General features: G+C 40.1%; 1 protein-coding gene across 5 annotated transcripts in view; it reads left to right on the forward strand.

The window, feature by feature from the left end:
* The window catches only part of MAP4K4 (mitogen-activated protein kinase kinase kinase kinase 4), a 189,954-nt gene that overhangs the window by 138,607 nt on the left and 29,831 nt on the right, over window positions 1-21,516 (forward strand). For 2 of the 5 annotated variants that reach the window (XM_011956595.1, XM_011956593.1), the window contains exons 10-15: window positions 938-1,010; window positions 2,439-2,649; window positions 14,159-14,320; window positions 17,178-17,264; window positions 17,825-18,046; window positions 19,014-19,175. In XM_011956595.1, the coding sequence (XP_011811985.1) occupies window positions 938-1,010; window positions 2,439-2,649; window positions 14,159-14,320; window positions 17,178-17,264; window positions 17,825-18,046; window positions 19,014-19,175 (917 nt within the window). The remainder of the gene's footprint in view (window positions 1-937; window positions 1,011-2,438; window positions 2,650-14,158; window positions 14,321-17,177; window positions 17,265-17,824; window positions 18,047-19,013; window positions 19,176-21,516) is intronic. The other 3 variants (XM_011956597.1, XM_011956594.1, XM_011956596.1) reach the window with 2 other exon arrangements.

Consider the following 21,516-nt stretch of genomic DNA (forward strand, 5'->3'; position numbering starts at 1 on the left):
ACCACACCCAGTTGATTTTTGTATTTTTAGTAGAGACAGGCTTTCACCATGTTGGTCAGGTTGGTTGCGAACCCCTGACCTCGTGATCTGTCCGCCTCAGCCTCACAAAGTGCTGGGATTACAGGTGAGAGCCACCACACCCAGCCTGATTTTCATCTTATATATTTTTGAAAAAAATAGAGGTGTGTGTGTCTAGTCTTTGCTTTTAAATCTCTTCAGCTTGTCTGGGTTTTTTTATTGATTTCTGGAGTGAAACTGCTCACTGGAAGTTGGATATTGACATTAAGTGAAGGGACCAGTAAAATGGCCTTTTGGGAGAACTGTATGAAACCTGTAGAACTGAAAGTGAGTTATTGATGTTGAAACTTCTGTTTGTTTGAAGTCTGGCCTAAGTAGAGCAAATTTTAGTCTCGTTCTTTTGCTATATGGTTTAATTAGTTTTTCCTGATTTTGCCTGGTTTGTTTGTGGGTACATTTGGCTTGTTTTTCCTGTACCTAGTTAATGTTTCACTCTGTGTCCATCCTACAGGCTTTTTTCTCTCTGCTACACTCTCCGTGGATCCCTAATTGCAGAAAATCACCAAATAAATTATCTTGGTTGCCTTAGTTTCAGCAGTCACATATCTTTTTGAATTTTGCCATCAAAGTGGATTTTGGTGAATTTGCTAGTGTCCTTGGGTTCTTTTCTCATGTGTCAGGGGCGCTGGACCCCCTCTCGTGGTCCTGCACCTCCTCAGCAGTGCATCCCCATACAAGATTGGCTCGAATGCTATGGAATCAGCTTTTCTATAGGGAGTAAGGCTGACTAGGGAATAGATGCTGTCACTGTGGGAATGTGGTGTCTTGTCCCTCCTCCCCAAATCCTCTATACAAGTTGCTGTTGTCACCGGGAATTTGTTTATTTTCTGCCATGATGCTCTTGTCCTCTTCTTTGTAGATGAAACTGAGTATGAGTACAGTGGGAGTGAGGAAGAAGAGGAGGAAGTGCCTGAACAGGAAGGAGAGCCAAGGTAACCACGAAGCCACTGTTCAGTATCCTGCTTTATGAAGGGATTAAGTTTTATGTTGTGCCAGGATTTCAGAAGACTCCTGTGTGGTCCAACGAATCTTAAATTCTTTGCTAGTGCCAGTTAGACAGCGTCTTACTATCTTCCATTCTTCTCTATTCTTGACAGATTCCTGTAAACATTTTTCTTCCCTGGATCCTCTTACCCAGTGATTCTTTACCAAGGGTTGTATTGTGTCCTCTCCCCAAGTCATTGATAAATGTGTGGGCCTGGGCAGGGGAGAGTGCCCCAGCATTTATTGTTCCAGAAGCCATGGATGGTGAAGGTGCCGTTGAACACCATTTCTTGTGGTATATAGAACATGGCTACACACAAAGAATTGTCCCACTCATGGACCAGCAGGACTGTGTGTGTCCTGATTTATTTTACGGTCTGTGTTTTAGTTTATCTATGGCTCCCCAAGGTTTAGTAAAGCAGAAGGTTAAGGAGTCAGATTGGTTGCATGAACCTCATAATAACTGAGGAATCAGAGAATAGAGGATTTTTGGATTGTAAGATGGGTGTGCCTGGCATTTGTCCATGCTGCAGGATGTGGCTGATGAAGTGAACAAAGGGAGGGTGGAAGGGCATCTCGAGAGACCTGTGGGGAGGCATGTGCCAGAGAATGGGACTTGGAAGAGAGAGAAGAGAATGTATTGAAGCTACTCCATCATCTCTTTTTCTTCTTGTGTAGGAGAGATTTTAATCCATTTTAGACTAAGAATTTCAGAGGAATTTGAACTGATTTCATGAGCAATGTAATTGTTTTTGAATAGGAGGAGCACCATATGATGAAAAAGGCAATTTAAGGAGATATGTTTGCCGTGCTACTCTGGATGCCATGGCAGCGGAGAAGTAACTCGGTGGGGAGGTCAGCTAGGAAGGGTGTGTTTAATTGATCTTCGCAGTGGCTAATTCATAGGACCCGCTTGGGCTCAGCTGCTGACCTGGAAATGAGAAAGTGGGTGGGAATTATGACAGGGCTTGGTGGTTGACCAAAGACAAAGGAATGGTGTAAACACTGAAAAGTGGTCTGATGGTTCTGTTTACTGAAGGAAAAAAAAGGTAGTTAAAGGACTAGTGAAATCAAAGAAGGTGATTTCAACCTTTCCTTTTACTGAGTTTGAATTGTTATGAGAATCCTAAGTAGAAATGTCTTGTCAAGCAAACATCTAGGAAAGCATTTTAAGACATTTACTAAATAAATAAAAGAAGATATGGGACTATTGGATTGTAGATATGGTCATTTTTGTGAATGTATTAGTTGCCTCCCTCAAGTCAGAGGAACTCAGAGAATGAATGTAAAAATGGAATAGGATGCTGGTGCTGCTGTCTCACTTAGAGGACAGTGCGATCTGTGCACGCCCCTGAAAGCCCTACTTTCTCCAACAGTTCCATTGTGAACGTGCCTGGTGAGTCAACTCTTCGTCGAGATTTCCTGAGACTGCAGCAGGAGAACAAGGAACGTTCTGAGGCTCTTCGGAGACAACAGTTACTACAGGAGCAACAGCTCCGGGAGCAGGAAGAATATAAAAGGCAACTGCTGGCGGAGAGACAGAAGCGGATTGAGCAGCAGAAAGAACAGAGGCGACGGCTAGAAGAGGTAGCAAAAGGAAAATGTCCAAGTTGGTTGGTCTTTTCTCTTTCTGCATTTACACGGGTAGTTAGCCACTCAAAGGAGTATCCTCCGTAGCTTCCTGGGGTAATACTTATTCCCTGGCACAGCTGTTTACATAACTTGTGAAAGAAAGCTTACACTTTGGACTGGCAGGCCTTCACATTCCTTGAGGCCTTAGAAATGTTTTCCTTCCTTGTGAAAACTTGGATCTGCCTCACAGTTACTCATCAACATACTGTGTTAGATGCCGAGCAAGTGTCCCAAAGATGGCATCAGGCCAGTTTTGTGACGTCTTTGCATTATGGTTTAAGTTGACTTGCTCAGGATTGACCTGATTGCTTTTCCACTCTCAGCTTCTGAGTCCCAGTTTGTATGTGCATATTTTTCTGAAACTTCAGACTTTTTCACATGAAAAATTATTTTTTTCTCTAAATACCTTAACTTTAGGTATACTCAAGAGTAGGGGATGCAGATGAGGACAAATAGCTAATGCATGCAGGGCTTAATACCTAGGTGATGGGTTGACAGGTGCAGCAAACCACCATGGCACATGTTTACCGATGTAACAAACCACGTTCTGCAGTGTATCCCAGAACTTAAAGTAAAACAAAATTTAAAAGAAAGGTAAGATTTGGACTTAGAGGCAGAAACACAGGAAGAGTACCATGTGGCAAGGGAGGCAATATGGAAATAATGGTCTACAAGTCAAGGAAGGCTAAGTATTGCCTGCAACCACTGAAACTAGGAAGAGGCAAAAAAGACCCTTCCCTAGAGCCTTCAGAGAGAACATGGCCTTGCTCACACTTTGATTTCAGAGTTCCAGCATCCAGAACTGTCAGAAAATAAATTTCTACTGGTCAAAAAAAAAAAAACCACACACACACACACACACACACACACACACACACACACACACACACACACACACACTAAGGGATGCAGAAAACAATTTGAACCTGGAAGTTGTAGTGTCCTCTGGTGGAGAAGTACATTTTGCACCACCTGCTCATTTAACTCATTAATATTGCTAACATTGGTAATGTGGTTACCTTACAGCTTTCATGTTTTTAATGCACAGAAATATATTATTTCCCTGTACAGTCATGGGTCGCTTAATGACGGGGATACATTCTGAGAAAGGCATCATTAGGTGATCCGTCATTGTGGGAACATCATAGAGTGTACCTACCCAGACTAGATGGTACAGACTACTACGCACCTAGGCTGTGTGGTGTGGCCCCTTGCTCCCAGGCTACAAACCTGTACAGCATGTTACTGTGCCTCATACTGTAGGCAGTTGTCACACAATGGTAAGTATTTGTATATGTAATCATAGAAAAAGTATGGTAAAAATATGATATTATAATTTTATGGGACCACCATTGTATATGCAGTTCATCATTGACCAAAACATGGCCATTTCACCTGGGGGTCAGAAGAGTCTTTTGATTTTCTTTTCTTGACTGGCTCCTGCTGCATGCCTCACAGGTCCAAATTTCTCATTCATTATCATTTCTGTTTTTATTTAATTCACAGGTATTGTTTTTTTCCTCCAGAAAAATGGCCCAACAGCAGTAAAGCCCTGTATTGATATTATCCAGTGGAATTTAGTCTATTAAATAGCAACACATGCTGTTAAATATTCTCCTACTAATTTAACAGCACATTTTGGCATGGAATCTTTCATACACTTCGTGTATTTTTGTAGTCTGGATTCTGAAAACTCTTTATAATTTGCCACTCATTTAGAAAAATTGATGCCTGCTGAACTAAGGAGCCTGCAAATATTCAGCTAGGACTTTTAGAAGAAAACGGTACATATGTTCCCCAGTAGTAGGGACAACTTCGCTGCTTATATAATGCTTTTGTAGCTAATTTGCAAACTCCTTGTAGTATTTTTGTTAAGACCTTTTCAATGTTCTTTCTAATAACTCTTGAATGAGTTCAGAGGTCTGTTCAAGTTGCATATGGACTGTACTTACTATATTAGAATGCTTGAATTTTGAGACTCTGGCTGTCCAGCCTCTGCATGTGGTAGGTGGTGAAGGGAGCGATGGCTCACAAGGAAGAGCTGAAGTTTTAAAGTCATTTTGTTTTATAAGCTACGTAGATGCTAGCGAGTGTCCGTGAAAACAAGAATTTTGTACTTGACATGTTTTAATTAGCCCATTATGGATTTTCAGTGTAAGTTCAACTCAGGGTCATCTCTTTGAGCTTCTTTTCTCAATTAGGAAAGATTAAGAAAATATTGAAATGAGAAAAGTCACATGAGTAGCATTCCACTGGTTTGGATTTTTGGTCAGTAGCTGCTTGTTATTAGCCTGGGTAATTAAGCTTTACTTAAACTCCAGGTCCGAGGAAGGTAATTTGGGAATAGAGTGATCCCTTATTTGGGAGATTGGTTCTAGGACTTCCCATGGATACCAGAAGTGCAGATGCCCAAGCCCCTGATACAAAGTGGCCATATAACCTGTGCACTCTGTTCCATAGATAGTCATATGTTGCATAACAACATTTTGGTCAACAACTGACTACATGTATGATGGTGGTCCCATAAGATTGTAATGGAGCTGAAAAATTCCTGTTGCCCAGTGACATCATAGCCTTTGTAACGTGTAACGGGTTGTAGCTCAACCTGTTACTCGTGATTGTGGTGATGCTGGTGTAAACTCGTAGCTCAACCTGTTACTCGTGATTGTGGTGATGCTGGTGCACTGCTGGTTGTATAAAAGTATAGCACGTACAGTTATATACAGTGTATGTTACTGTGTTTATGTATTTACTATATTATACTTTTTAATCATTATTTTAGAGTGTACTCCTTCTACACATTAAAAACCAAGTTAACTGCAAAACAGCCTTAGGTCCTTCAGGAGGATTCCAGAAGAAGGCGTTGTGACCATAGGAGATGACAGCTGACAGTTCCATGTGTGTTATTTGCCCTTGAAGACCCTCCACTGAGACAAGATGCAGAGGGAGAAGATAGTGATATTGAGGATCCTGACCTTGTGTAGGCCTAGACTAATGTATATGTTTGTGTCTTACTTTTTACCAAAAACATTTTTAAAGCTAAAAACATTTTTCAATTAGGAAAAAGTTTATGGATAGGAATTTAAAGAAAGAAAATACTTTGTACAGTTATATGAAGTGTTTGTGTATTAAACTCATAAAAGAATAAAATTAACTTTTAAATTTTAAGAAAAAGTTACATTAAGATTAATTTAATATGGAAGGAAGAAAAACATTGTAAAATAAATTTAGTATGGCATGAATGCACAGTGTTTATGAAGGCTACAGTAGTGTACACCAATGTCCCAGGTCTTCATATTCACTCACCACTCACTCACTGACTTACCCAGGGCAACCTCCAGCCCCTCAAGCTCTATTCATGGTGAGATCGCATTTGTAATCTTTTATAGCATGTTTTTACTGTACTTTTTTTGTGTTTAGATACACAACTGCTTACCGTTGTATTACAGTTACTTAGCATATTCAGTATAGTACCAGGCTGTGCAGGTTTATAGCCTAGGAGCAATAGGCCACACCATATGGCCTAGGTGTGTAGTAGGCTGTACCATCTAGGTTTGTGTGTGCACACTATGTGATGTTCATACAATGAAGAGATCACCAAACGACGCATTTCTAGGAACATATCCCTGTTGTTAAGCAACACATGACTGTACTTTAAATCATCTCTGGACTACTTAATACCAAGTACAATGTAAATGCCATGCAAATGCCTGTTATACTGTATTATTTAGAGAATAATGACCAAAAAAGCCTGTACAGATGCAATTTTTTCAAATATATTTTGACCTAAGGTTGGACGAATCCATGCGGTTGTGAAACCTGTGGATACAGAGGGCTGACTCTTTGAGCCATCATTGGTTCGTAGCCCTTTACTGACATTAAGGATTTAGTCAGAACTGTTTGAGGAACAGAGATTATTTTATGAACAAAGTAAGTAAAGATGGTCAGCCTCGCTCATAAGATATTAACACTGAAAGGAGATAACTGTTATCTGTCAGCAGACTGGCAAAACATGGTCCATAAAGTAAAGGCTGTGGGCAAACACAGTGCAGATGCCACAAAACCAGGCCCACTGGGGTTGGGGATTTCTCTTGCCATCCACACACTCCTGTCTCTGCACCCTTTTTGCAGGTGAGGGATGGTGCTTTTGCCCTTCGTAGGTCCTTCATCTTTAAGACCTACATACACTCCCACCTCCCATCTCCCTTGGTGCTCTCTGATAACTGCTCCTGCTAGTATCGCCCTCCTTTGCTTCTCTGCTTTCTCCTCATCTCCTGTGTGAACTGGATCTCCTGTGGAAGTCCTTGCAACTCTTTTGGAGTTTGTCTCCCAGTTTTGCTGAAAATGAGGTTTTTGTTTTCTCTTGTTTGGTTTGGATGGTTCCAGGAGGAAAAGGGGAGAATGCTGAGCTCATGCAGCCAAGTTCGTACCGAGAGTCTCAGCACTTCTTCCCGGCCCCTCCCCGCTGCTCTTCGTGTGTGTGGCTGTGCTCCCGGGGTCCTTCTCTTATGGGTACACTCATATTTTGTCAGTTTACTCTAAGTGAGTTATCCAGATTCAGAAAAGGATAATTTTCTTCCTCCCTCAAAAAGGTGTTCTGTTTTGTTTCAGAGACAGGGTTTTGCGGTGTCACCCAGGCTGGAGTGCAGTGGTGCAATCTCAGCTCACTGCACCCTCTGCCACCTGGGCTCAGGTGATCCTCCTGGCTCTGCCTCTTGAGTAACTGGGACTACAGGCATGCACCAGCACACCAGGCTCATTTTTGTATTTTTTGTTTTGTGGAGATGGGGTTTCACCATTGTTGGCCAGGCTTGTCTCTAACTCCCGGGCTCAAGCAATCCACCCGCCTCAGCCTCCCAAAGTGCTGGAATTACAGGCGTGAGCCACTGCGCCCAACCAAAAAGTTTTAATACGACTTTTCCTATTTGGAGCATCATCACACCTTTGGCTCATAAAAGACTTTGGATCTAACTAAATTTTTTTTTTTCATTTTGTTCACAAGCCAACCTTTTCTTTCATCCAGTATTTATTTGCTTTTTAGGAAAAATGAAGCTTACTTAATTGTGGTGTCATTTTATACCAATAGTTTTGTGCTCTTTTTGTTGTTGTTGTTGAATCATGATTTCACATCCTTTATCTGTTCCTCTCTACTCTCGTGACATTCACACATTTGGTTAGCATGTTTTCTTTGTCCTTTGTCTGAGTTTAATAAAAATAGTCTGGGCGTGATGGCTCACACCTGTAATCCCAGCCACTTTGGGAGGTCGAGATGGGGTGCTCACTTAAGCCCAGGAGTTTGAGATCAGCTTGGGAATATAGCAAGACCCCATCTCTATTTAATAAAAAATTAAAAAAGAGTAAAAGGAAATAAAAATATTAAACAAGATGGTGTCCTGGAGAAAACCAGATGAGTTTCCTGCTACTTGTAATTCTCTTTCTATTCTTGAACAGTACTGATAAGGATATTCAGGTCTTTCCTGTCTCAGAGTCTTTTAGCTGGTATTTGAAAACATTTCTTACATCTTTCCTTTCAAAGCCTTTACCCCGGGACTCTCAGTTGTCACTTTGTGATTTTGGAAAATCTGCTTCCTCAACTGAGGGTAAATGTTAGTGTGAGCACCAGCAGTTTCTTTTGGCCTTGCTTCTACCAAGAGGACACACAGTAACATTGCTGTAATTCCTACAAAATCCCAAAGTGATTTCTCCAAATCTCAAGATTAAATTTTAGAGGGGTGGTGGAAGTAGAAGACATTAAAAACAAAGGGAAGCAAGAGAAAAAAAACTGTGAAATTTGATGAGTACTGATACTAAATTGTAACACTAGGAAAATAAAAGTTTCTTAGTTAAAAAATTAACAAACTGTGCCATGTATGCATTGTGTGTTTCTTGGTTCTGAAATTTAGAAGGAAGTCAGTGAACTCCTTTACTCTGAAGCACTTTGCAGCAGTTGCCATGTATTTTAAAGAAATAGGAATCATTTTCTCACTCCTCCTTTCCTACAGAAAAGTTCTTTGTTTTGCAGGCCATTAGTATCTAACATCAGGAGTACATGTTAGCACATGCTACCTTTCTTAAAAAAATAGTTTCAGCTTTAATATACACAGTAATGCCAGTGCCCCTACAGCTAAGGCCTTGCTTCCTGTCAAGCTAGCAGCTCAGTTGGTATGTAGAAGGTGGCTGGCTTGCTTTTAAGAACTCCTTATAAGTTCTTAAATATTCTCTTGGCATCCCAGTCTGGTGCTTGGTTATATTTGCAGTTAAATTTTGTAGTGAGTTTAATTCCTCATACATGATTTATTATCTAAAGATGGGGAAGAAACGAATAGTTCTCCACTGTGACTTCATCAGAACTTGCGAATAAAAAAAGGGTTGATGATATATATGTGTAGTAACATGACTGCAGAAGTTCTTGGAAATAGCAGAGCCCAAAGAGTTAACTGGTTTATCAAAATATATTAGTTTCCACTGAAGCCAATAAATCCAGTGGAGTATATTTAAATAGATCTCACTATTATTAGTGTAATTTTATTTAGAAAAGTTTTTAGAATTGTGAGATGAAAGCTTTGCTTTTAAATACCAAACTAGAATAGGAACTTAGATAATTAAAGCTTAGTTGGAAAAGTACATATTTACTTAGGCACGCTTGGGAAAATTTAAGTCATAAAATCTGTATAGTTTGAGAGATTTGGTGATCACGTTAGGGCATCACACAGTTTTTCTATCTGTTTCTATTTTGTTTTTAAAGAAAAGATAGTTTAAGAAAATAAATTACATCAGTTTGTAAAAGCTTCAAAAGATTATATTGTGTTTATCATTCTAAGTTGGGTAAGCCTGAAGAAGCACGTTCATTAAAATTCTCTGGGCTTTGTTATTTGCAATCATAGGCATGAGGTTAACAGTACAGACGGATGTTATTTTGTTAGTGGTGTGCATGTTTCAGTTTTTGATATTTTCTTTTGAAGTTCTAATGTAAGAGGCCAGCTTTTCACATTACCCATTAAGATATTAAGGGCTTTCTTATTTTTTAATGATTCCCCTTAGTGCCCCCAATTACCTCCAAATTGAGGGCCTATTCTGAATGTAGTGGTTTTTATGGTTGGTAGTTTAAATTCTTGCTCTCAATCTAGTTTACCACTTCAACTATTAGAGTATAAGGTGGAAGAGAAGTTGGTAACTGTACTTTTTTTGTTGTTGTTGTTGCCTTAGCTATTGTTCTTAACTATTTGGTCCCACTAACCAGGACTTGCTTAGTGGGATAGTGTTGGGAGATTTATCACTTTCCACACTGTCTTCTGGGTTTGTTTTTTTTAAAGATACATGACTTACCTGACCTGCAAGATTTGGAGGAAAGAAGCAGTTTCTATATCTGTGGTGCTTAATAAGTATTTCTCAAAGAGATGGATTCGTTGTTTGTAGTCTTTGTATCTCTGGAAAGGAAGGGCTCATTCAAATTTAAGCCTATGTGAAAATGAACCCTTGGGCTTGAGATCTCTCATTTGAGTACCAGAGGTACCTTAGAGTGAGTACTTTAGAGGACCTTTTACGATATCTGGAGGCATAAAGGAGGTGTGTTTTTTTGTTGTTGTTTTGTTTTTTTAAAGTATGAGGCTCTCTACCCAGTGTAATAATTAAAGCTCAAGACTTTGTGCTCTTACTTGGTGATCTTGAAAAGATTGCCTTAGGATTTGATTGGATTTCATAGGACCTAGAGACCTGAATGGATTCCTGAGTCTGTCATCACTCTGTATGCTAAGTGTTGGGTAAATTCACAGCAGTTTCTGTTTTGGATGTCATATGCTAGGTATAAAGGTTAGATTCAAATAAAAAAAGTATTGAATTTCTCTTCTGAAGGTAACGTGTGATGTGTACTAAGAGATAAGACATGGTTCCTGCTTTCAAGACGTTTGGAGTCTCTTCTATGTTCTAGTAGCCAAAGCTGTGGTACTATCACCTGACATTAAAAAGAAAAAGCCTCTCAGAAGGTTTCACTTGACAGTTGAACTTTTTATACAGCATATCCTGTTAGTAAGACAGTTTGCTTGCTATTTTTTCTTTGATAGTATATTTTGAATTAAATTTATACATTTTTATTAATTGAATAAAATGTAATTATGTTGACATTATATGTACATATATACAGAGTTTGCACACGTACGAACATGCACAGTTAGACTGCCTTGTCCTGTGCAGCTCGTCTACTGAGCATCCCCTGCCCCCAGCAGGAGCAGATACATGCTACCTGGGAAAAGTGAACAACAAAGACTGGGAACATGGAAAACACGGAGTATGTGGCGAAAGATGAACTAAAACAAGGGCATTAAGTGAAAATGTAAATACTAATCAGTGTGACTGCAAGCATGCTCACTTCACTCAGCTCCCAGAATGCTGGCAGACACACTTACTACAAATGCTATCTCTTTTTCATACACCCTTTCCTCAATGCCGTAGGATATTAGGAGGATTCCCAGAATATTGTGACGATTTCTCTCTGGAGATAACTGACCAGCCCAAAGGAAATAAAGCCCCAGTGAAGTGATCAGGGTGAATCATAATCACCTTACTCTATTGCTAAGTAGTTGCCAGGTGCTCTTTGTCCTATACTGTCCTTATAGTTTGCTTTTTAGGATCTTAAATATAAATGGACAGCCAAGATTACCAGACACTGAGGAAAATCTCTAACATAAAAGATTTTGAAACAAATAGGAAAAAGAACTCGAAGGATATAGAGACAGGGAACAGAGCAAAGCATCTCATACGTATATAAATATACACATGAACAGACACAAGACCTTATCCTTGGAAAGAGAAGATACTATATTTATGGAAAAAGAATACTCAGAAATTAAGAAGGAATTCTTGAGTTTTTTTAATTTAAATTAACACTCCCAGAAAGTGGGGGAGAAAAGACAAGCTGGTGGATAACAGGACAAAAGGAAAACTTGCAGAATCAATCCAGGATGTCCAGGATGTCCAGACTTACAGAATCAATCCAGGATGTCCAACTTCTATTTAATAGATGTTCTAGGAAGTGAATACTATAGAAAGAACATACAGGAATAATTTAAGCAAAATTTCCAGAAGTAAGAAATACGAGTTTCTGGATTGAAAGCCTCGCTGAATACCCAGCACATGAATGAAAAAGGTTCACACAAAGGCACATACATTATTGTGTATGTACACATACATTATTGTGTATGTGCACATACATATATACATACATCATCATCTTTAAAATATTGAGGATGAAAAGAGGATCCCAGAAGCTGAAGTTGGGAGCAGGTAGAGGAGTGTGGAATGGGTCCTGTACTAAGTATCAAGAATCTGAATGGTCTCAGAATCTCTAGGAGCAACATCAGAAACTAGAAGATGGCATAGCAATGCCTTCGAAACTCAGAGGGAATGTTAATTTTCTTCAGCCGAAATTGTGTGTAACGTGTTAGGGGAAATAACAACTTTGCAAAGTTCCCAGAGGTGGTTTTGTTTTGTTTTGTTTTGCTTTGTTTTGTTTTACCTCTTCTTGTCTCTTCCTCAAGAAGCTGCTGGAGGATGTGTTCCAGCAAAGTAAGAAAGAAGATGACAAGGATTCCCAGGAAGTTTGTGGACAGAAATATAGGATGACTGGAAAACAGTCAGTGTCCAAGAATAAAGAAAGAATACCTGATTTCTTTAACCGTGTTGAAAGGAGTGTTACGGTAGTGCAAGAGACTTTATAGATTATTTGTGATAGGTCCATAGAAATCTAGTGGAACAAACGAAAAGTGAGATAAGTAATAACACCTTGATAAATAAAGATGGCATAGCCATTAAAGTTGTAGGTTTTAGACACTAGAGCAGGAGCACCATTCATTTTATGACCCCATCTCCACCCATGGGAGGCTGATGAGTTTTGTGTATTGAATTCGAAGAGCAGAGAATGGGGGAAAAGAAGATTCCCCCGTTGAAAAACCTATGTAATAAGAGAGGCGGGACCAGAAGCAGACTCAGAACTTCGTTGAGAATAATGGGGGTATAGTAGTCAAGTGAGAGAGACTGGAGTACCAAATCATCGTTGCTAGGCAGTTATCCCAGATGAAAGATACTACTTTATGTTTCCCAGGGCATCATTTTTAAGTGTCAGCTTTCAGATTAAATACTAGTTGACTGACAGTGGGGAGAAGACCCAGAAGGAATACTTAAACTATAATAAATGTGTACTTTGTATATCCATTATCAATATGTCTAATATCCCTGATAGCTTTACCCTAAGCTTTCTTGTTTAATGGTTAATTTTAGTGTCACAAATAAAGTTTGTGTTAACATTATTGGCTCTCTGTGTCTGGGAAATTTGATGGCTGTGCGTCCTCGAGAGCTGTTGCTATCCAGTAGCCACTAGCCACGTTTGGCCATTTAAATTTAAATTCAGTGCAACAAAATTAAAAACTCAGTTTTTCATTCATACTAGCTATATTTCAGGTGCTCATTAGCAGCAGGTGACTAGTGACTATGGAGCAGTGCAGAGACAGAACGTTTTTATTACCCAGAGTGTCCAGAGTCTGGCTTGTGCTTTACTGGCAGACAGCCTTGGGCTAGAAGAGTGAGTTGTCATCAAGTGCGCGGCGTGTCGTCTTGCTCTGTACTGTAGGGTTACATAGAACAGTCTGGGTTTAGAAAGGCTGAGTGAGTCTGGTAATTCGGTAGCATCTTCTACACCTGTTGATGGGCTGCAGGGTAGAGCGTGGTTAAGAGTATGTATGAGCTGTAGAGGCAGAGCAGCTCTTCCAGCTGGGGGCTTGCTGGCTGTGTGACTTTGGGCAAGTCATTTACCTTTTCTGAAGCTGTTTTCGCATCTGTAAAGCAGGGATGAAATAATGACTTCCTTGGGTTGTTAGGAGACTCATATTAGGTAAAATAAATGGAATAGAAATATCAAATACTTAGCATAGTGCCAGGCACATAGTAGTAAGCATTTGCTCAGTGGCAGTTTCTGAAATATTTGTATTAATGATAATGGTCATAGTTATTCTGATGTCAGTTCCCCTTTTCCTGATGTGTGCTTCTTTTTTTCCTTTTTAAAATTATTTGTCTTTCTTTCTTTGCTGGATTTCTATTTCCCTTTATTTCTTTCTCTCAATATATTTTGCTTCTTACTTAAGGGTCCTGCATAACCCTGTTAATGATATCCAAGAATAAAGAATTTTCTGTCCCCTAATTGTTGTGGTGCAGTGAGCAGTGGGGAACAATTGTTATCAAAATGAAACTAAACCCTGTAAGGATTCACAGAATCACAATACTTTTGATCAGAATTCATGAGGAAGCCCTTCCTTACGGGTTCGAGGGGCAGTGTGGAAATAATTGGCCGGTAGCTATGGGGCCCACGAACCTCACCTCATTAGTGTCCACCTGTGACTGACTGATCAGCGCACTATAACATCATGAGAAAGATGGCGGGAAGATCCCTGGTAATTATACATTTTTACTTACATAGCAACAAAGGAGAGAACGTGAAGCTAGAAGGCAGCAGGAACGTGAACAGCGAAGGAGAGAACAAGAAGAAAAGAGGCGTCTGGAGGAGTTGGAGAGAAGGCGCAAAGAAGAAGAGGAGCGGAGACGGGCAGAAGAAGAAAAGAGGAGAGTTGAAAGAGAACAGGTTAGTTCACAGAGAAGGTACCAGGCTTACATTTGCGAAGTTTGTTACTTTGCAGAGGTGGGGGATTTTTAGAAAGTACACATGTGATGCATACACACATGTACACACGTACACACATACACATATACTTAGAACTTCAGCTGTATGAACGTGGTGAAACACAATCGGAATGACACCAATAAATTGGGTCTCTTATCTTAAAAAGGGTTTATAGATCATCATACTTTAGAAACCTTTTGAAACCAGTTAAGTGGTCTCTAAATAGTATAATATCTGAAAGATGTCTGCATGTATCTTCTCAGACTTGGCTTAAATGCTGTGGACCCCAAATAGATGAGTGATAATTAACTTTTTTTAAAAAAATGAAATTAAAAGCCAACAGTAAGAAATTTCTTATGAGAAATATTTGAATATCCAGTGGCTAAGTGAATATTGTAATATATATCAGCGTGTAATTCCGTATATACACGGTGCATTAAAAAAACTAACATTGATGAGTTCAACCAAAAAAGATCAGATTTTAATAATATTTGCAGCATTTTAGTAATGCCAGGTATGATTTTATTTAGAATTTTTTTGTTTGTTTCCTGAACCACCTGTGCAAACAAAAATTGCCCTTAGCCTCTTTGCCTTTCTTGTCTTTGAATTGATCTCTTTGTTATGAGCTTGGAATAAAGAAAAAAATGATACATGAGGACCAATTTAAATAACACTTGGTATCTGTATTTTAAACTTACAAACCATGGTGTTGACTTTCAAATGTGACTGTTCAGCTGCCGTCCTTTATGCTAAGCATGTGTCTTGGGCTTTCTGAGCCTTGGGTCTGCGTGCTCCTCAGTGTTTTCCCAGGAATTTCAGTGACGCTTTTTGTGTTACCTAATTGACATCGTCAACCATTTAACTGTGTTGTGCATGTGCTTTAACACTCCACTTTTGTTTATACCTGGGGGCTGCAAAGAGGAAAACACTCAAGCTCTTAAGAATTAAATCACCTAGAAATAATGATTACAGTTCGATTGTGAGAGGAGGGTGTGATGGCAGCAATTCATCTTTAATGCTCTAGTGGCAGTCATTAAATTTTGTGAATAGCGAGTATTTGGCACCACTTTTAAAAAAAAATTCTAAAATCGGTTTTATTCTGTTTTCCCCATTCTATTGTGAAATAGTAATTCCCATGTTAACAGTGCCGTTGGACACATTTCTTTCAGCATAAGCGTGTATGTTTGTGTAGATGTATGTTGTGTTGCGTATGTTCATTGACTATGTGTTAGGACCTTTGTGGTTTGGAGAGGACATGATTTTTCCAGTTGTCCCTGTGGTTTGAGGGCAGAAAACAAATGAGTGTACTGACTTGATCTTTCAAGTGACGATTTAATTCTGTTTTGTTCAAAGAAGAAAATGAGTTGGAAGTCAGGTTCCTTTGCTCAGTCACAGGTGGGTTAAGGCCACACAAGCCTTGCTAGGGGAGGTATTGCTGTAGCATATACCATGGAGGGTCAGGCATAGACACAAGAGATGTCGATCCCAGGTCAGAACCAGATAAGTTAGTCAGTGGCCTTCTGAGTAAGTCCACCTCCCCCCTCCCCGTCCACTGCCCACACCCCCTCAGTTGGCTTTTTTGGCTCAGTTTTCTTTGTAAAGTAAGGATTTCTTAGGATTTTTATGTACTGTAATTTCAACATTCTCCCAGAGATATTCGTTAACTAAAACTTCTGTTCAGCCTATATTGATGGCTATTTCTGTTTCAAGGTGTGCACCATGACACAGGGGATGGTCAGCAGTAGACACTCTGAAAAGGGAATCTGAATTTCAGGATAAAATATCTCCTCAGAGTCCTTCTTAGTCTATTCCTCTTCTAGAAAAAAAGGAAGCCTCTTTTGCTTGTAAAATGTGTTATGTTTTTCAAGGTTATTTCATATCGATCTCATTTCTGAACCTTAAAAAAATTCCTGAGGGTTGGGAGAGGAGGTTTTGGATGCTCATTTCTCAAATGAGGAGACTGAGAAAAGGGGAGCTTTAGAGCGTGCTAGAGATCATAGAGCCAGTTCTCAATGGAACAGGGACTGAGGCTCCTGGTATCCCTGTCCTTTATAATGTGCATGCAGCTTCGAAGTAGGGTTTGACCCCTCTCCGTAACATATTTGGGATGTGTTTACCTGTGTTCATTGTTATGAAGACTAATCATTCTCTTCTCATTGAAAAGAAAAACCACCCCATCTGCACCTCCTCTTCTCTTTCTCTCCCCTTGTCCTTGTCTGTCTCTGTCTCTGTCACACACACACACAAGCTCATCATGGAGCCTGGGTCTGTCCGTTTGAGGAGGGTTGCCTAAATCTGGAATATAGTCATTCCAGGTGGCTTTGGAATTGTCAGTGAAAGCATGAATCACGTTTGTTGTATTTTAATATTAAGCAGGTTTTGGTTTTAGGTTTCAAAAATTGGTGATCTGTGCTTGTTGTAAATAATGACTAATAAGCAGATGTTTACTAATCAGAACCCTCTGATCCTTTTAAATTAAACTCTTGATTTCTCTGGGGTTTACCAATCTTAAGAGGAATGGCATACTCTTTTAAAATTCTGCATTTGTATGCAGCAGCTGTGTTCTAACAGAAATACTTTTAGATCCCTTCATGTATATCATGGGAATACACATCATCATTTGTTAGGCTCCTTAGGTCTTACTGGCCAATTTGAAGTTCTTGGAGAAATCTTTAGCAATAGATTTTCTTTAGGTATTTACCACTAAGTGAATTGTCACTAAAGATGATTGGAGCAAATGGTTCTTGGTGCTCCATTCAGGTGGTTCTGATGCTTTTCTTTGGGATAAATTGATTGCTGGGTGATTTCTGTGTGACAGGAGTATATCAGGCGACAGCTAGAAGAGGAGCAGCGGCACTTGGAAGTCCTTCAGCAGCAGCTGCTCCAGGAGCAGGCCATGTTACTGGTAAAGCCCCGCCTCTGTTTCATTCTGTAGCATCAGGGCTCCATCATCCTTCCCCTAAGTCAAGCAAGCTGTGGTGGTCACCAGACCATTTTGGTTTTGCTGTGGGCAGCCAGGCTGAAATAGAGATGCCCATTTTATGGTCCTATTGGTTGCACATTGCAACGTGGTCTTTATTTATTTATTTCTCTTTAATAAGTTAATTGTTCTTGTTTGGTAGATCAACAAGGTTTTAAACAGAACTTGGCACTCAGTGAACACACTAGAATGCTGAGGGCAGTAGGTTGAAAGTACATGCCACAGAATTTTTACCTAGTATCTATACCACTAATACTCACATTTAATTGAATTATCTCTTACTCTGTCCAATGATAATTATGGTTAGCAACAGCGGTGAGATTTTTCCACAGGTAATGTGCTATTTAAAATCCCAGCTATTTTGCTTTCTTATAAAACACCAAGGGAAAATGTATGGTCACTTTTTTAAAAAGCCAAACAAATCCAGAGAAGAGGCGAGCTCTCCAGTGTCCCATAGATTTAGTGTTATCCTCTCCCTCTCCAAGGAGTGCCGATGGCGGGAGATGGAGGAGCACCGGCAGGCAGAGAGGCTCCAGAGGCAGTTGCAACAAGAACAAGCATATCTCCTGTCTCTACAGCATGACCATAGGAGGCCGCACCCGCAGCACTCGCAGCAGCCGCCACCACCGCAGCAGGAAAGGAGCAAGCCAAGCTTCCATGCTCCTGAGCCCAAAGTCCACTACGAGCCTGCCGACCGAGCGCGAGAGGTATCCTCTTTCCTTTGTCACTTAGACATTGCTCTGGAAAGCAGTACAATGACTCTTCAGAACTGTGTCATATGAATTCTAGAACGGGCCATAGAGGTTAGCTAATTATCTAGTTTCTTCGTTTTCTAACTAGGAAATTGAGTTTCAGAGGAGTGGAGGGCCTTGCCCAAGGTTTCAGATCCAGTCAGTGCTTTTTCCATAAAGGACCAGAGTGCCTCAGAGAACATATCCCAGAAGAACTTGAAACTGAACTAAACAAAAAGAAGATTACATGACACAGTCCTTCTTAAAAATGTGGATGAAAGAGTGGTCTGATGAACTATTCTCCCAAGCTAGTATAAAGCTAAAGAGTGCCTGTGGCTTAACTTTCTGACTTTGCAGATGTCAAGATGCACTGCTAGATTGGTGTGTTAGGGCTAGCCAGAGCCTCAGAGTAGGCTGAGTAGGCTGCAGCAGGGACTGCTTGGAGGTGCAAGGTGGATGACACGTGTGCCTCCAGAGGTATTGAATCCTGGCCCACAGGTGGTGGCAGCCTTCTATTGTGTCTGCCCTCACAGGCAGTAGATTCTAGAAACAGGTGTTCTGTTTGTTCTGGAGTGCTTTTATTTTTGATGGAGTGAAATGCATTCTGGATTTCTGATGATAGTTTTTTAGTCGGTTGGTTTAGTTGCTTGTGACAGATTACATTTTTCTACTTTATCATCATATACAGTCTTAGAATTCTGAGCAAGGAGGAGAGCTTAGAGACTGCCTTGCTAATTTTTATCTTCACAAAGATTTTCTTTTTCCTGAATCTAATCCTAGCACTACTTTATCTACCTTCTGTTTTCCAGCTGCCCCTCTCTTTTCTTGTGGCAGAAGAAAACAGAACACTTATCTTTAGATTTCTTCCACTTTTAGACTTTCTTTGATATTTCTGCTTTTCCCCTACTAACACTGAGTTATGTCTTCTAATTCTCTGATGCAGGTGGAAGATAGATTTAGGAAAACTAACCACAGCTCCCCTGAAGCCCAGTCTAAGCATACAGGCAGAGTATTGGAGCCACCAGTGCCTTCCCGATCAGAGTCTTTTTCCAATGGCAACTCCGAGTCTGTGCATCCCGCCCTGCAGAGACCAGCGGAGCCACAGGTAGCAACAGCCAGTTTGCTGTGGTTGAGGAGACTCACGCAACGGCTCGCTGAGCCACAGGCCTACTGTAATATCACAGTTTAGTTTGTCACCACATTGAAAAAGAAGAGAGATGAGCAGGTGTGACTTTAGACTAAAAGAAGGCATACATTCAGTTGATAGGGAAATATTTTTTTCCTTTTTCTTTTTTTTGAGATTTTTGTGTACTCAAGAGTATCTAGAGTGAGTGATTTCTTCTAACTTTTTGCCTGCCCTAACTCAGCTGTTAAGTGCCTCCTTTTTCTAATACAGAGATCTTTTAGTTTAGTTTTTAGAGAACTGGGATTATAAATACATAGAGGGAGAGCCAGAAATTTTCTCTGAAGTATTTTAAAAGTAAATGCTCTACCACGTGATCCCTGGCTCTTGGCCAGTCCTATGAATGGGCCTTAGATGATGCCCCTGAAATTCCATGCAAAGTGTCTTTATTTGTTTAAATGTGTATTTTTTGTGGGAGTTGGGGGGGGATGACCTTTTATCAGATTCTCACAAGGTTCAAGATCCAAAAAAGTTTAGATCTAGCAGATTAGGTGTGAATTTCTCTGATGTAGGCCAGGGAAAAGGCTGTGACCTCTCCTCGGATCTGCTGCAGCATTCTAGCCTTGGCTAGGTGAGGGGAACTGTTGGGCTGATGCTGTGTGGCTGGAGCAGAACCCACAGTGCTGTCCATAGAGGAGAGCAGGCGATGAAGATTACGGCTAAGGATCTTAGAGATCCTTAAAATGCCGATTTCTACTCTCTTGCTGAAAATTACTGACTTTTAGACATTTTCCCACTTGCCACTCTGTAATCCAGAATGTTAGGAACAAGTTCTTATGCTTGAGTTTATTTTTCACTGGTGTTTGCATGTCTGGGAGACAAGTTTATGTTCTTGTGGCAGGAAACTGTGGGATCTGCAGGATGGAGGAGTTTAAAAAAAAAAAAAAAAAGCCGGGCACAGTGGCACACACCTGAAATCCCAGCACTTTGGGAGGCCAACACGGGTGGATCACCTGAGGTCAGGAGTTTGAGACCAGCTTGGCCAACATGGCGAAACCCTGTCTCTACTAAAAATACAAAAATCAGCCGGGCGAGGTGGCGGGCACTTGTAACCCCAGCTACTCAGGAGGCTGAGGCAGGAGAATAGCTTGAACCCAGAAGGTGGAGGTTGCAGCTTGCATTGAGCTGAGATAGCGCCACTGCATGCCAGCCTGGGCGACAGAGTGAGACTCCGTCTTAAAAAAAAAGAAGGAATAGCTAGGACTGAGGCCAGGGGTATGTGAGGGTGAGTGAGTATTTCCATGGGACCAGCAGTTTCTTGAGTCCCAGGAGAGTAACAGATGGGCAGCTCCAGAGAGGAGGGGATAGAAAGGAAAGAGGAAAGCAGAGAGGGTAAATGGACACAATTAAAAAGGGAAGAGAAGAGAGACTACTAGAATAGGTCTGAGGACTCGTGTTCTTTAACAACTTTACGCTGCTTGAAGATCGCAGGATAAAAGTTTTCACACCGCAAATTAAACTTGCCGTAAGTGGAGAATCTTTATTTGGCCACTAATAGTTTAGAAAATAGGAGTTTCTGAATTATCTATACTAATTTTTGCATTTGTTATGAATTTGTGTAGTACCTAGAAAGAGTCTCCCATTTCCTTCTCCTGTTCATTCTTTGGGGGGAACTTTTCTCATGTAGGACTCTATTTTAAAGCTCATTTTTGATTATAATTTCAGGTAATACTTTGAATTACATGCTTTACCTCTGAAAATCTTAAACATTTTAGAAGTCCGGGATTATACCATTATCTGGTATTACACAAATCTCTCACCTGTATATTGTAGAAATCATACACCAGAACTAATTTCACATCTTGTATTTGGAAGGGTTGAACAAATTGATTTAGTATTTTCAGTTTTTGTCAAGTACATTGATGTAATGGATATGTAGCCATCCTTTTTTCAATTGCCATATTGAACAGTTATTTTGGAACAGTAAAACATAATTTAATGAAAATATTTTATGGATTTTTTCAGAGATCATTTTCCCAATTTAGAAGCAACCAGATAAACTCAGTTGACAAGTAATTGTCATATTTTTGTAATTTCCCAAGTGGAAGGAATACTCCAACAATAGTCAATTCAGGGAACCCATGGTACTGAATGTTTTTAAAGAAATCACAATTCTTTATTTTCATCACTAATATGAAAGTATATGGAGATACCTAGGTTATGGGTGTTTGTAGACTTGGGAAAAATAAGAAAAATTGTTGGTATAGTTGAAAACTTAGCTGTTGTTGAGATACAGTCTGTCAAAACATGAGGGGTTTGTCTT

This window comes from Colobus angolensis, unplaced genomic scaffold (assembly GCF_000951035.1).
Source record: "Colobus angolensis palliatus isolate OR3802 unplaced genomic scaffold, Cang.pa_1.0 Scaffold42, whole genome shotgun sequence".
Taxonomy (NCBI): Eukaryota; Metazoa; Chordata; class Mammalia; order Primates; family Cercopithecidae; genus Colobus; species Colobus angolensis.